At 47.7% G+C, this 15,824-nt stretch overlaps 1 protein-coding gene across 9 annotated transcripts in view; it reads right to left on the bottom strand.

The window, feature by feature from the left end:
• BCL2L14 (BCL2 like 14) overlaps positions 1-15,824 on the bottom strand; it is a 49,556-nt gene that overhangs the window by 12,228 nt on the left and 21,504 nt on the right. For 7 of the 9 annotated variants that reach the window (XM_019039059.4, XM_063694593.1, XM_063694592.1 and 4 more), the window contains one exon: positions 7,422-7,861. In XM_019039059.4, coding sequence (XP_018894604.1) covers positions 7,422-7,854 — 433 coding nt within the window. In that variant the 5' untranslated portion in view covers positions 7,855-7,861. Of the gene's footprint in view, positions 1-7,421; positions 7,862-15,513; positions 15,767-15,824 lie in introns of those variants that run through there. The other 2 variants (XM_063694598.1, XM_063694595.1) reach the window with 2 other exon arrangements.

Here is a 15,824-nt window from a genome sequence, read left to right as displayed (position 1 = left end):
CAGAACTTCATCTGGCTCATTGGTATGCAAAGTTGCCTGGAATGAAAAGACCAGGCCAGAAGAGAAGGAAACTGCCTGGGAGTATGTGTGCTGGGGGAGGGTCATTCTTCAGAAAGGACTGAAAGTTGCCTGGCAGAGGCTGGGATGTGGGAGGGGTGCATGCAGGAATGATTGTCACCTTGAAACAATTGGCCTTCTGCACACTCTTTTTGAAGTCTTGCAAAATTAGGGTCTCCTTTCCCCTTTGCAAGGGAAGAGACACAAAAAGGAGTGCTTAGCTCTTTAGTTGAAGGAATGCTCATTATGCTTTTATTTTTATTCTTTTTTCTCGACATGCTTTATACCTCTAAGAGCCAGCCCCTACATGCATAGGAGGACATTCGATAGTTTGACAAGCATTTCGGGGTTGGTCACTGAAGAAAGAAATATCCCTGCTCTCAGGGCAATGAGATTCATCATCCAAGTCCATTATCAAGTGAACACCTAACTCCCGTTGCTGGTACAGTTCTGCCTCTTCTCTCCTCTCCATGTCTACTGGAAAACATTCAATGAATGCTTATAGGTAAACAAGGATGCAGTCAGCACAACTTAACGGCCTTCAAGAATTTACAAGCTGAGAAAAGAGTTACGTCATGTATTTGCACACAGAATTGTAGAATAAAGCACTTTGAGATAGGACGGTGAAATGGCATTGGCCCAGTGAATGTTGTAGCCTATAAGAGACCAGTCGCCTTTGCCCCTGAGTGGGGAAAAGGGGAGGTGGGGTGGGCAGATGGCATGGCTGAGTTGCTGGGTGGTAAAATTTTCACTGTTGATTTGTCACTAAGTTCTAACCTTTTATTTGTTTATTTACTTTTTTCCAGACAGAGTCTCACTCTGTCACCCAGGCTGGAATGCAGTGGTGTGATCACAGCTCACTGCAGCTTGGACCTCTCAGGCTCAAGCGATTGTCCCACCTCAGCCTCCTGAGTAGCTGGGATGACAGGTGTGCATCACCACGCCTGGCTAATTTATTAAAATTCTTTTTCTAGAGATAAGGTCTCCCTATGTTGCCCAGGTTGGTCTTGAACTTCTAAGCGCAAGCAATCCTCCCACGTCAGCCTCCCAAAGTGCTAGGATTACAAGGATGAGCCACCACCACACCCAACCTAAATCCTAAACTTTTAAAAGCTTGTACAAGCTGTCTTGGATGCCGTGTGGAGCAGCTGGGTTTTACCATGTAACATTTGAAGACTAACATTAGGTAATTCACAGGACCTGAAGACAGTAATGGAGTGGCGTTTTGGACAGAAGGTTGGTGTGCTCAAACTCCTAGGGCACTCCTGGGCTTTGTACAGCACTGTAGGTAAGAGAGGCAAGTAGGGGGCCTGGGAGGGACTGAGCCACAAGAGAAACAGGTTTTGACATCATATGGAGCTGCCAAGGTGGCTCCTGATCCCTCTCCCTGGATTCCTCCAAGCTGAAGGCTTCAGTGTCCTCCCTTCAGCCCTCCAGCCATTCACGGAAAGGCCACAGAAGATACTGCTCTGTCCATGATGCCATCCTCTGGTGGACATCTGACTCATAAAGCCATCTTTTTCATGGTTAGTCCACAGGGTTCAAAAACCGATAAGAAGCAAATGACGGAGAGAAGAAAGATCAAGAAGAAAAGGATCAATGTCTTTCCTCCTCGTTTTTTAAGAACCAAGCGAAACAGACTTTCCACTTTGTAATCCCCTTATTGCAGCCCAGCCAGCCTCCGCTGGAACTCTGGCCACCCATGGCCCCTGGCAAAGAAAGAAATGGCAAGAGGCTGTCTTCCAAAGCCAAGGGAAACTTCCCTGGCCATGTCCTCAGGAGATGAGAAAGGAAAGGAGGCCTCTGCTGCCTTTTCAACCTTGTGCAGCTCATCTAGGGTGATCAGCATGCGGTTCTACCACCAGAAAGCACCCTGTGCCCATCTTGCACATTAAGAAGGTCCATGAAGGGTCCCAAAGGCTCTGTCCCCTCCTCCTCTCATAAGGCAGGGCAGCCACAAGATCACCAACAGGTACAAAATTACCCAATCTGGCTAACTGTGTACAGGGTATTGACTTTTTTTTTTTTTTTTTTTTTTTTTGAGACAGAGTCTCGCTCTGTTGCCCAGGCTGGAGTGCAATGGCATGATCTCGGCTCGCTGCAACCTCCACCTTCTGGGTTCAAGCCATTCTCTCTGCCTCAGCCTTCTGTGTAGCTGGGATTACAGGCGCCCACCACTACGTCCAGCTAATTTTTGTATATTTTCAGTAGAGACAGGGTTTTGCCATGTTGGCCAGGCTGGTCTTGAACTCTTGACCTCAGGTGATCCTCCCGCCTCAGCCTCCCAAAGTGCTGGGGTTACAGCAGGGTATTGATTTCTGTGGGTTTGTGGACATGAAGTGAGACATGTCCAGGAGAAACTATAAGCAAACATGTTCCCACAGATGCACTAGCTCTAGTTAAAATTCCCATCTTGGATATTTTAATTTTAAAACATGAAAAAGAAAAGATTGTATCCGTGTCAGACTTGGTCCTGTCTGATAGGCGAGGGAACACTGGATGGGGTGGGGAGAAGACAGAAAGGCTGTCTGTTCCTTGGAGTCTGTTTTGGGGGTCATCGTGGGGCCAGGAAGAGCAGGCCAACAGGGTCGGAAGGTCCCATTTCGCCTGTGGTCTGAGGCATTTGTTTTAAAGAGAAAGGGCAGGGGGTTGGGGTGTGACTTCCTTATGGACTGCTCTTTCCCACTCAGTATCCACTTTCTTCTTCTTCCTTAGTAACAGACCTCTAAAATGTGAGGGGCAGCAATGAACCCAGCTGAACAAACTATATTCCCTGGGCTCCCTTGCAGTAGGGAAGGGCCAATGAGATGTCAGAAGCTGGGGGCAGTTTCAAGAAAGCTCTTGAAAAGGGAGCTAAGGCTGGGTGCGGTGGCTTACGCCCGTAATCCCAGCATTTTGGGAGGCCAAGGCAAGGCCATCATTTTAGGCCAGGAGTTCGAGACCAGCCTGGGTAACACAGACCCCATCTTTACAAAAGATTAAAAAATAATAATAAAAGGGAGCTGAATTACATAGAAAGAAGGCACCCTTTGCCCTTCCTTTGCTTCCTTTTTATTCCTGCCTGAGATGTAGACATGATGGGTGAAGCCCCAACAGCCACCTTTAGAATATAAGGTAACTTTGAGGTGGAAGCCACGAGCTGAGGGATGGCAGAATTCCCAGGAATTCTTTTTTTCACCCCGTCATCCAAGCTGGAGTGCAATGGTGTGATCTCAGCTCACTGCAACCTCCGCCTCCCAGGCTCAAGTGATTCTCCTCCTTCAGCCTCTCGAGTAGCTGAGACTGCAGGCGTGCACCATTGCGCCTGGCTAATTTTTGTATTTTTTTTAATAGAGACGGGGTTTTGTCATGTTGCTCAGGCTGGTCTCAAACTCTTTGGCTCAAGCGATCTGCCCACCTCAGACTCCCAAAGTGCTGGGATTATAGGCATCAGCCACCTTGCCTGGCCATTCCCAGAAATTCTTAATAACCTTGTGGAGCTGTCATATCATGCCTGAGCCGCCAAACTTTTGTCCTCTTTTAAAGGAGAGAAAAGCAAACCTGTATATTATTTAAGCCATGGGTATTTGGGTGTTCCACTGTATATCGCGGAACCTCACCTTAACTATAACATTCCACGTGAGCAAATCGTAGCTATGGAGAAACAAAAGATTCACAAGTGAAAGAGCCTGGGTTGGTAGTCTTTAAAACTAGTATTAATGTCCATTTCTCTACATCCTGAGGCCTCTTCCTAACAGAGTTTGGTCTTGGGACATAATCTCACAGTTCCCATGTAAGCCCGGTACTGAGGCCTGGCAGTGGCTGTACAAGGCTACATAGTGACCTACAGTTAAAATAACCCAGGTGAGGCCAGGCACGGTGGCTCACGCCGGTAATCCCAGCACTTTGGGAGGCTGAGGCGGACAGATCACGAGGCCAGGAGATCGAGACCATCCTGGCTAACACGGTGAAACCCTGTCTCTACTAAAAATACAAAAAATTAGCCGGGCGTGGTGGCGGGCGCCCGTAGTCCCAGCTACTCGGGAGGCTGAGGCAGGAGAATGGTGTGAACCCGGGAGGCAGAGGTTGCAGTGAGCCGAGATCGCGCCACTGCACTCCAGCCTGGGCGACAGAGCGAGACTCTGTCTCAAAAACAACAAACAAACAAACAAAAAGGAACCCAGGAGAAACCAAATTTGTAAGGCCTGATTTGTATGTGGCAAAATAGAAATAGAATGTGAGGCTCTCTTGGATCACGCCCAATGTAAAACCAACACAAGTAACACAAGTAAAAAACACACAATTAACTGACTAAATGCAAATGTGAGGAGAAAGGTGATAAGGGAAGATAAGCTGTACATATGTGTTTAAAGCCTTCTTAGGAGGTAATCATTTTTCATTTTTTATGGAGAATATTATTCAGCCATAGGTACTATTCAGCTATTCAGCACATTAACACATCACCTAAGTGTTTTTGAATGTAATCTTTAATTCTCAATCTCACATAAAAGTTTTCTTTCCCTACTGAAAAAAGAAATAAAAGCTTCTCTTGAAATTTTAGAAAATAAAAAAAATGTCAAATGACACTCCAGTAAATACTGAAATACAGAATGCAATTTATCTCAGGAAAAACCAGAAGACTAAGGTCTGTAAAAGCTTTCTCTGTCTGCTGGCAAAGTCCACAGTACAGGCCAAGTAGAAAAGCCTATTTAGGTGCCTCCAAACTGTTCTTTGCCCCAGAGCCCAGATGCCACACCCGGCAAAAGAAGCCGTGGCTGGGTGAGGGCAGCTGAGGGGTGGGGAGGCAGATGTGGAGGGAAGGACCACAGGGGGCCGCTCCCTCTTGCTCTAGACCTGCCTTAGCTGGGCAGAGTTCAGAGAGCAGATGCCTTGCTGTAAAAACTAAACGAGTCTAGGGAGAGGCCTGGACTTCTGGTGAGTCCAGGCTCTGCTACTTCCTGGATGTTTCCTTGGTAAGCCCTTTTTGTGGGACTCCCATTTCCTCATCTTGTCTGTGCCATGAGGTTCCCTCAGATGATCCTGACCATAACTCCCACTGTTCTAAACATCTGAAACTCTAATGGGAAATGGGAGTTTCCTTGATCATGGTGAATGATCTAAAGCTGTCTATGAGTGGGCTGATTCTCCAAGCAAGCCAGGACTGTCACATTTAAAAACTGAGACATTACTGCCACCTCTTGACTAATTATTGACAAGTTACCCAGGCCAATGAAACTCAGCAGGAGGGGGCCTTTCTTTTAAAATCTGGCTTTGTGGCTGGGTGCAGTGGCTCACACTTGTAATCCCAGCACTTCGGGAGCCGAAGGTGGGCAGATCACGAGGTCAGGAGTTCGAGACCAGCCTGACCAACATGGTGAAACCCTGTCTCTACTAAAAATACAAAAATTAGCCAGGCCTGGTGGTGCGCGCCTGTAATCCCAGCTACTCAGGAGGCTGAGGCAGGAGAATTGCTTGAATCTGGGAGGCGGAGCTTGCAGTGAGCCGAGATCACACCACAGCACTCCAGCCTGGGCGACAGAGCAAGACTCCATCTAAAACACCTTAAAAAAAAAAAAGAAAATCTGGGCTTTGGGCACTGGGCTTTGTTGAAGGGGAAGAAGATGCTTATGCCAAGGTGTGCGCATGAAGGGCAACTTTTTTTTTTTTGGAGACAGAGTCTCATTATGTCACCCAGAGCTGGGGTGCAGTGATGTGATCTTGGCTCACTGCAGCCTTGACCTCCTGAGCTCAAGTGATCCTTCCACCTCAGCCTCCATAGTAGCTGGGACAACAGGCATGCGCCACCATGCCTCGCTAATTTTTTTATTTTAATTTTTTAATGGAGACAGGGTCTTGCTATGATGCCAGGCTGATCTCAAACTCTTGGTGTCAAGTGATCCTCCTGCCTTGGTTTCCCACAGTGCTGAGAGTATAGATGTGATGGGCTCTTACTCTGTCACCCAGGCTGGAGTGCAGTGGTATCATCTTGGCTAATTGCAACCTCTACTTCCCAGGCTCAAGCCATCCTCCCACCTCAGCCTTCCGAGTAGCCAGGACCACAGGCGTGCACCACCATGTCTGACTAATTTTTTTGTATTTTTTGGTAGAGACAGGGTTTTGCCATGTTGCTAAGGCTGGTCTTGAACTCCTGAGCTCAAGCGATCCACCCACCTTGGCCTCCCAAAGTGCTGGGATTACAGGTATGAGCCTCAGTGCCTGGTGAAAATGCTTCATTCAGTACAATTAATTTTGTCCAACTGAGGGAAGATTTTGTCTAAATGCTTCTCAGTTGTTTTTGTAGGATGGTTTGTACTTTGTCAAGAGTCCTTTTACTCTTGCTCTCTGATCTTCCCATCAACCATACGAGGTGGAGAGAGTGGGGTACCCAATGTACAGATGGAAACACAGAGGCCCTGAGCGAATGAGTTGACTTAGGAAGAGCAGCGGCCCAGGCAGCCCAAGCAAGCCCCTGGTTAGGGCTCGTTCTTTTTTTTTTTTTTGAGATGGAGTCTTACCCTGTAGCTCAGGCTGGAGTGCAGTGATGCAATCTCGGCTCACTGCAACCTCCGCCTCCCAGGTTCAAGCGATTCTCTTGCCCCAGCCTCCCGAGTAGCTGGGAATACAAGCATGCGCCACCATGCCCGGCTAATTTTTTGTATCTTTAGTAGAGACGGGTTTTCACCATTTTGGCCAGGCTAGTCTCGAACTCCTGACCTTATGATCTGCCCACCTCGACCTCCCAAAGTGCTGGAATTACAGGCATGAGCCACTGCGCCTAGCCTCCTTCTTTTACATTGATGTCTGGTACAGAGGACTAGGAATTTGGGAAACAAGCTTATTTATAGACAGTGGAGAAAGAAAACCAGTCCCAGCACCCTTAACTTCCATCATTTCCTTTTAGTCTTTTTTTTTTTTTTTTTTGACGGAGTCTCACTCTGTCGCCCAAGCTGGAGTGCAGTGATGCCATCTTGGCTCACTGCAAGCTCCGCCTGCTGGGTTCACGCCATTCTCCTGCCTCAGCCTCCCGAGTAGCTGGGACTACAGGCACCCGCCAACACGCCTGGCTAATTTTTTGTATTTTTTAGTGGAGACGGGGTTTCACCGTGTTAGCCAGGATGGTCTCAATCTCCTGACCTCATGATCCGCCCGCCTTGGCCTCCCAGAGTGCTGGGATTACAGGCGTGAGCCACCGCGCCCAGCCAGCAACTCCTTTTAGTCTTGAGAAAAGCAGGGCAATTATGATTGAACACTAATAAGTTGGAAAGCTGAGGCACAACGCATGCCTTCTCTAAAGCCACTTTACAACATGAGAAGAGATGTACCACTCTGGACACAAAGAAGGGAAAAACCAGGATGCGGGAGAGAAAGAAATCCCAGATGCCTACCTTCATGCTCCAAGCACTGCTCCACGTTAGAAAGACACCTGGACCACTGCTGGCTGTGCGAATCTTGGTATTCTAACGTCCTTTGACCCTGAGCAGAGACCTTGGCAGGCGTGCTCTGCGAATCTTCCTTCTCCACTACTCCAAAGAGTGCTTTCCAAGAAGACTTTTTCTTGCCAAGGTTTATGGCCTTCTCACTGGATTGGGAATTTCTGCAAGGCCATGACACCTCTGTCCATGACTCATTTGCTGAACAATTCCCCAGGCCCCTCTGGGACAAACTTCTTGTTCTCAGCAGCTTTGGTGAGAAGAGAGCAGGGGTGCTCTTGAAGACATGATGTCTGGTGTAGTAGTCGAGGATTTTGAATTCTATGGTGTTTAGGTCATCATCATCTAGGGGGATTTCTTCCAGGTCACACGCACTGGTGCTACACATGTTGGGCCTGTAACAACAAAGTCCACACTGTGCCCTTCTATGCAGGGCCACTTACTCTTTGCAGGTTAGGAGAGACAGGGGTGAAAACTCAGGAAACATTTATTGAACATCTATTGTGTTTGTGCTGGAGGGTAGAGAGGGAAAAGCCACAGTCTTACTAGGGTGGGAAGAGAGACATGGCCATAGATAACTCCGCATAAAGAAAATGAACTGCCGGGTGCGGTGGCTCACGCCTGTAATCCCAAAACTTTGGGAGGCCAAGGTGGGCGGATCATGAGGTCAGGAGTTCAAGACCAGCTTGGCCTATACAGTGAAACCCCGTCTCTACTAAAGATACAAAAATTAGCCGGGCATGGTGGCGCACGCCTGTAGACCCGGCTACTTGGGAGGCTGTGGCAGAAGAATCGCTTGAACCCAGGAATCGGGGGTTGAAGTGAGCTGAGATTGCGCCACCGCACTCCAGCCTGGCGACAGAGTGAGACTCCATCTCAAAAAACAAAAAACAAAAGAGAGAGAATGAACTAATGAACTAAGTAAGAGGTCTAACAGAGATGCAGATAGCCAGGTTAGAAGGCAGGGATAGGTGAGCTTCAAAGAAAGAGGCAAGCGAAAGCTTTTGGAAAGCTAGAAGGAGTTAGACAGGTGGGTGGATATTGGGGCTACAACAGGGTGGGCAGAGGGGAGATTATAGGTGAATTCAGAATGTGTTTGAAGAGTGGTGAGAGAACTGGGACAGCATACGTATGCAGTTTGCAAATAGCCAGGGCTTGAAAATAGTGGAGGGAAAATAAGTGAACTAGCACTTGGGTCCAGATTATGGTGGTCTTTGACTATCAGGCTGAAGCTTCGCATTTTCTCACGTTGATCAGTACATTTCAAAATGAGCTGTGGACTGTGGAGTTAAAGGTCTTGCTGGGGAGGTGGCAAAAGAGGGAGGCCAATTCAGGGAAGAGAAATGCCTGGGAACTGACCCTTCCCTTCCTCGGTTCCTTCTCCCTCCACCCTCTGCTTTAGCTTGTCCCGGCTTCTCTCTCCTCTCTTTCTGTCTTTCTTTTTTCTTGCTATATTTGGTATGCCATGTAAGATTTCATCTGAAAAAAGCATCCTGTTATTTTATTTTACTTTTTACGAATTTGAAACACACTGATGGAGGCAATGGAGAGCTGTTCAAAGTTTTGAGTAGAGAGTGATGTGATCACAGGCATGTTTGAAAAAGATCAGTACAAGCACTAAAACAACAGGATGCAAGCATTTCGTCTTTATTTCCATACGAATAACAGGATAGATAAAGAACTGATTTTGTTCAATTTCCTTTGCTTAAGCTTACATGAAATAACTCCTTCTCTGGTTTCCTGCTAGGAAAGCAGTTCTTTTTGCTAATAATCTGTTTCCTTCTGCTGTCTGTTAAGGACTACATTTTCCTTTTAGTCTCAGATGCGAGAAAGCTCAGATCTACCGTGTGAAATGTCCCAGGCAGTGAGTGTATCAAGAATTAGCTTGGGCTTCTCAGTCTAACAGTCCCAAATTCAGATTGTGGCCATGCCAGTGACTAGTTTTGTGACCTGTGGCAGGTTACTCCATCTCTCCAAACATGAACTTCCTACAGGCAAATTGTAAATAATAATAGTCATCTTGCAGGGATATTGTAAGGGTGTAAGATACACAAGAGAAGTTCCTGCACAGAACCTGGCTCAAAAGTGGTAGCTATGTTTTTTTTCTAGTTCAGCTGTTGTCCTAGGCCCCAGGCTCTCTCTTTTTTTTTTTTTTTTTTGAGACTCAGTTTTGCTCTGTTGCACAGGCTGGAGTGCAGATCATAGCTCACCACAGCCTCAACCTCCCCAGCTCAAGGGATTCTCTCACCTCAGCCCCTCAAGTAGCTGGGAACACAGGCACATGCCACCACACCTGGCTAATTTTTTTGTTTTGTTTTTTAGAGACAAGGTCTCGCTATGTTGCCCAGTCTGGTGCCAAACTCCTGGGCTCAAGTGATCCACCTGCCTCAGCCTCCCAAAGTGCTGAGATTACAGCCATGAGCTACCATGCCCGGCCTCAGGCTCCGTCTTAATATGGCTCTTAATAATGTTCCCTTCCCTTTCTGGTCCTAATTTAAGACCGTCTTTCAGCATGTAAGCTGGTGTGATGATAAAGAAGCTGCAGTAATATTAAGGGGGTTGGCTGGCATGTTCCTCTTTTTCTTTCCACCGTACCCTGTCATACCAGGACCAAATTATAAAGAAATGGGACAGTAACTGCAGACAGGGTTTGAGGCAATGTGAGGTGGTACAGACAAATTGGCCTGGGTGTCTGAAGGATGGATGGCCAGGGCTGGCTCAGCTTCTAACCTGCAACATCCTTGGGCAAGTCACGCCACCTTTTTGTTCCTTGGTGTCCACGTTGTTAGATAGAATAAGGATATTCTCTAACTTTTCCCCCTGGTTCTGCTATTGGAAGGAGGTGTAGGAGCTGAAATATCTCCCCTGAGGGCCTGCTGGATGCTGCCTTTTTCCATCACTGTCTCCTCTCCTTTACTTAGAAGAGGCTCACATTGGCTGATAGCAAAGCTGTTGATCTGAGGAACTGCTCCTGGGCCAGGCCCCAGGAAAGCAAGGGTCCCTGGCTAGGTGCATTCTGATGGAAGTGAGCCTGGGAGGGATGCAGCGGGCTATGCCGCAACATCAGGTAATGCTGGAGGGGACAGAAATGGCCCTCCCAGTGCAGCAAAGGGCAAGTTGCAAAACCCGCCAGACCAACTACACAGACACAATTACACAACTTCCAAGCCCCACAAACCTCCCTCACATAACTGAATGTAAGCAAATGCTTGAGGAGTATGGCATGAAGTGGGGGTCATGACTGCAATCCTTCCTTCTCCTCTGCTGTTTCTTCACATTCCTGTCTTATTCCAGGGCTTGGACAATCTTTCTTCCCGCCACTGCTCCAATTTCACATTCACTTACATGCATTTCACTTACATGCAAATCGTTTGCTCTGTAAGGAGTCACGTCAATGTCTCCTCAAAGGTCATGTTCCTTACTGCTTTTCCACTTACCCCTTCCCGCTCCCCAATTCCATCCAATCCCACCCTCCCCCATGCATTTTCCGGGCATCCCACCCTCCCCCATGCATTTTCCGGGCATCCCACCCTCCCCCATGCATTTTCCGGGCATCCCACCCTCCCCCATGCATTTTCCGGGCATCCCACCCTCCCCTCATCCATCCTGCAGCACAGCCCTGTCCATTCTGCTTGTATTGGACATCTGGTGACCCTATACTCACCCCAGCTCCACTTCCCTGTTCCCAATGACCAATCTTGGTCTCACTAAAGGTGAGACAACCATTATGTGTCTCCTGATCCAAAAACATTGGATCCGAATCTGATCAAGCCTCTGGATCTAATGATCAGTTTACAGGAAATACAGGGGACAGAGAAATAAACTAGTGACCACAAGAAGGCAGCTATCCAAATTCAGTATGTGGTAAGTTCTGCAAGACAAATGGTCGGTTTCTTCAACAAATAAATAGCACCAAAAAAAGGTGAAGACAGAGAACTGCTACAGCTTAAAAGAGACATAAGAAACATATCCGGCAGGGCACGATGGCTCACGCCTGTAATCCTAGCACTTTGGGAGGCCAAGGCGGGTAGTTTACCAGAGGTCGGGAGTTTGAGACCAGCCTGACCAACAAGGAGAAACCCCGTCTCTACTAAAAATACAAAATTAGCCAGGCATGGTGGCATATGCCTGCAATCCCAGCTACTCGGGAGGCTGAGGCAGGAGAATCACTCGAACCCAGGAGGCGGAGGTTGCAGTGAGCCGAGATCACGCCATTGCATCCAGCCTGGGCAACACCAGCGAAACTCCGCCTCAAAAAAAAAAAAAAAAAAAAAAGAAAGAAAGAAAGAATAGAAACATATCAGGCAAGGCACAATCGTTCACGCCTGTAATCCCAGCACTTTGGGAGGCAGGAGTTCAAGAGCAGCCTGGCCAACGTGGTGAAACCCTGTCTCTGAAAAAATACAAAAATTAGCTGGGCATGATGGCAGGTGTCTGTAATTCCAGTGAGTTGGGAGACTGCGACAGGAGAATCACTTGAACCCGGGAGGCAAAGGTTGCAGTGAGCGGGGATCGTGCCATTGCACTCCAGCCTGGGTGACACATGGAGACTCTGTCTCAAAAATAAATAAATAAATAAAAAGAAAAAAAAGAAACATATAAAAAAAAAAGAGACATCAATTAGATGTCATGAGTGGATCTTTATTAAATTGTAATTCAAACATACTGTATAAAGATGTCGATATCTTTGAGATGATAGAGAACTAAACATGGTGTATGTTTTAGATGATATTAAGGAAGTATTGATCATCTTGGCTGGCACCGTGGCTCACACCTGTAATCCCACCACCTTAGGAGGCCAAGGTGGGAGGATCACTTGAGGCCTGGATTTGGAGACCAGTCTAGGCAACAAAGTAAGATCCCATCCCTATTTTTTAAAATTTAAAAATTAAAACATTTTTTAAAAAGATAATCTCATTAAATGTGGTAACATTGCCATTAAAAAGTACATATCTGGGCTGGGCGCGGTGGCTCACGCCTGTAATCCTAGCACTTTGGGAGGCCGAGGTGGGCAGATCACTTGAGGTCAGGAGTTCAAGACAAGCCTGGCCAACATGGTGAAACTTTATCTCTACTAAAAATACAAAAATTAGCCAGGTGTGGTGGCACATGCCTGTAATCCTAGCTACTTGGGAGGCTGAGGCTGGAGAATCACTTGAACCCAGGAGGTAGAAGTTGCAGTGAGCTGAGATGGTGCCACTGCACTGAGTAAGACAGTCAGACTCCGTCTCAAAAAAAATAATAATAATAAAGAAAAAAAGAAAAAGGTACATATCTTCAAGTATATATAGTGTACATGTATATAAAAACAAAGTAGACATACTGTAAGATATGAAGGCGGGACTTTGGCTGGCTTCCCCAGCACCTAGAGTAGCGCTTGATGCTCTACTGACTGAGCTATCCGGGCTCTCTAGAATAGTGCTTGATACATGGTAGGTGCTCAAATATCTGATGACTGACTGAATGAATGATTATAGGACTGCCAGACACATTCAGAATACAGGACACATTCGGTCACATTTGAAGTTCAGATAAAGGGCAAATAATTTTTTAGTATATGTCCCAAATATCATGAGACTAATATATAATAAATATTAGTATATGTCCCAAATAAAATATTATATGCTAAAAAACACTTATATTTGTTATTTATCTGAAATTCAAACATAACTGGCTGTCTTGCATTCTTGCTTGCTAACTCTGGCCACCCTAGGAGTGGAAGCTGTTGCTGAGACACACTGAGACCTGAGGTGCGTGCAAGCAGGCAAAGCGGGCCACCAAGCGGGGTGAGGTCAGAATTAGGTGCGGCAGACTTGGTGGGGAAAAGGCTGAGTCTAGCAAGAGACCAGACATGGAATTTCTCAGGAGAGGATTCATGAGGCTTTTGATTCAAGGCTTCCTTTTGGACAGAGTGGCTCAGGGCACTGCAGGCCAGATGTGCACCCTGGTCCTTCAGGAACTGTGTCCTTGGGTAGGAGGCTGTGCGCCCTCGTCAAGCCAGTAACACTGTGCTGCTGAAGAAATTTCCATGTATGTTAAAAAAATCCAGACCTTTTTAATCTAACGCGAGGGCTTTAAAATTGTGTGTGTGTATGTGTGCGTGCATGCATGTTTGTGTGTGCGTGTGCGTGTGTGTGTGTGTGGCGGGGGGAGTATTGTCGCTGGACAGAGGGCTTCTTTAAGAAACAAGCTAGCTAATGCTATTTCAGCAGCAACATCAGAAATCGGGGAAACCACTGAAGTCAAGACAGAGTACTTAGTCCTTCCATTTAGTAAAATGTGAGATTTTTGTTGTCTTACAGGCTAGAAAGGCTGTGACTTGGCCCAGTCGACAGGCAAAGCTAAGAATGAGAGAGGATGAGAGAGAGGAGAAAGAACAGTGCTCAGGAGCCAGCCCCAGAAGGAGGCTACCCTCCAGCGGAGGGAGCCGGGGCCTCCGCCACAAGAGCCTGGAGAGCAGGGAGCAAAAGAGAACAAATGGAGACAAAGGGTTAAGAGGGTTTAAATGTATTTAACGAATGTAGATGCCGGACCCAGTGGCTCACGCCTGTAATCCCAGCACTTTGGGAGGCCCAGGGAGCAGGATCGCTTAAGCCCAGGAGTTCAAGACCAGCCTTGGCTCCGTCTCTACAAAAAATGAAAAAAATTAGCTGGGCGTGGTGGTGTGCACCTGCAGTCCCAGCCACTTGGGAGGCTGAGTGGGGAGAATCGCTTGAGCCTGGGAGTTGGAGGCTGCAGTGAGCTATGATCGCGCCAGTGCACTCCAGCCTGGGTGGCAGAGGGAGACACTCTCTTAAGAAACAAAAATAAAGAAAAAAAAAAAAAACCCACCCACACAAACGCAGAGTTTTTGTTTCCTCTAATCCTTGTTATAAATTACTTGATTGTTCAGTTTATAGCTAAGTCTTACTTTCAAGCAGCAGCGATCGAGTATTATCACAGGTTAGATCCCTTCTGCTTTCAGCTGTTCCTACAGAAATTGTACTCTATACAAGAAGCCCAACTTTGGGGTTTATGGAAAGGTAAACCATAAGTTTTATGCTTATGTTGACAGAAGCCCTGGGTGGGGCCCCTGAATGCTGGTTCAGAACCTGGAGGGGAGATTTCCGTTCCTGGGTGAGACCTGTGAGGCTTATTCTAATTCAGGGCCGCAGAGGACACAACCCTGCTTCACTGCCCTATGTTTACCTTCCTGATCCTTATCTATAACAAACCTGCACTCTCAGAAGCAAGGCTACAGAGGTTCTTTTCTTGGTCTCTTTCCCTCCCCGAGGTGGCCGGGGTCCTCCACGTCTGGCCCCAGCGTGTCCTCTGGGAACACCGGCTGCCTGGCCGGGTGTGCTGAGAGGCCGGCTGGGAAGGCCACACTGCAGCGAACACCTACATTCCAGGTATTGGCAGACGCACTGTCGCAGGGTTCTCGCTCTGCGGACTCACTTGTTGAGGTGAGATTTCACTTCCCTCCTGGTGGGTGGCAGCTAACGGATAAGCGCACAGAGGAAACTGCAGCAAGCACCTCGTGTTTCCACACACAGAGACGGCCACCACCCAGTGCCCCAGTTACGCTGGACACCTGGTTCGCTGTGCCTCTGCCTGTCCCAGCGGTGAGGGGTGTGGAGAATCCCTTGGCGGCTGTCCCAGCAGAAGAGCTGACTTCATGTGCTCAGGACACACAGTTGAGGCCTGAGTGGATCTCGTGGGCACTGACACTCATCCCCACGGAGCCTCCCACAGCACATCCTAAGCTCAGCTTGGTTCTGTTGTCCGGAGCCTCCCCTTCTGCCCCTCTCCTCTCCCCCTCACTTCAGACCTCTCAGGGTCTTTGTGCCTTCTGCCTGGACTGTTCTTTAATACTAAAGGTGGAATGGTGAATGAGAGAAAGTGCCTTAACTTCCCACAATAGAGGCTGAATGCTAGACAGAGCCTCAGGTCATATTCACCAAACAGAAGGTCCGAGGCTCTGATTGTGGAAGGAAGGGGACAGGGAGCTCAGGGAGGAGGGAGCTTTCTAGAGGGGAGAGAGGAGAGAGAAGGGTCTTCCATTTACCTGTGCCTTAGACTCAAGGAATTCTCTGGGGGTCTAGACCTCCTGCAGATGAGTGCCCAAGTTCCCACGAGGTACTCAGGACTCTGATCTCAAACCAGGAATTCCCATGCTGGCTTCAGTCCCTGAATCCTCGTGGTCTCCAGCTTGGGCAGTGGTGTCCCTGGCCACGGAATGGCTGTCATGTCATTGCATACCTCCCCAGATACATAAGCAGAGAAGACTGAGTAACGTCACATACCTCAACCAGTAATGTGTTCTTAACTGAATGTCCCAAACCCTTTGTAGCAAAAGAGAAATGAAAGAGAAACCTA

Source organism: Gorilla gorilla, chromosome 10 (genome assembly GCF_029281585.2).
Source record: "Gorilla gorilla gorilla isolate KB3781 chromosome 10, NHGRI_mGorGor1-v2.1_pri, whole genome shotgun sequence".
Taxonomy (NCBI): Eukaryota; Metazoa; Chordata; class Mammalia; order Primates; family Hominidae; genus Gorilla; species Gorilla gorilla.
Note: the sequence above shows the minus strand (reverse complement) of the source record. Positions and strands in the feature narration are given on the sequence as shown.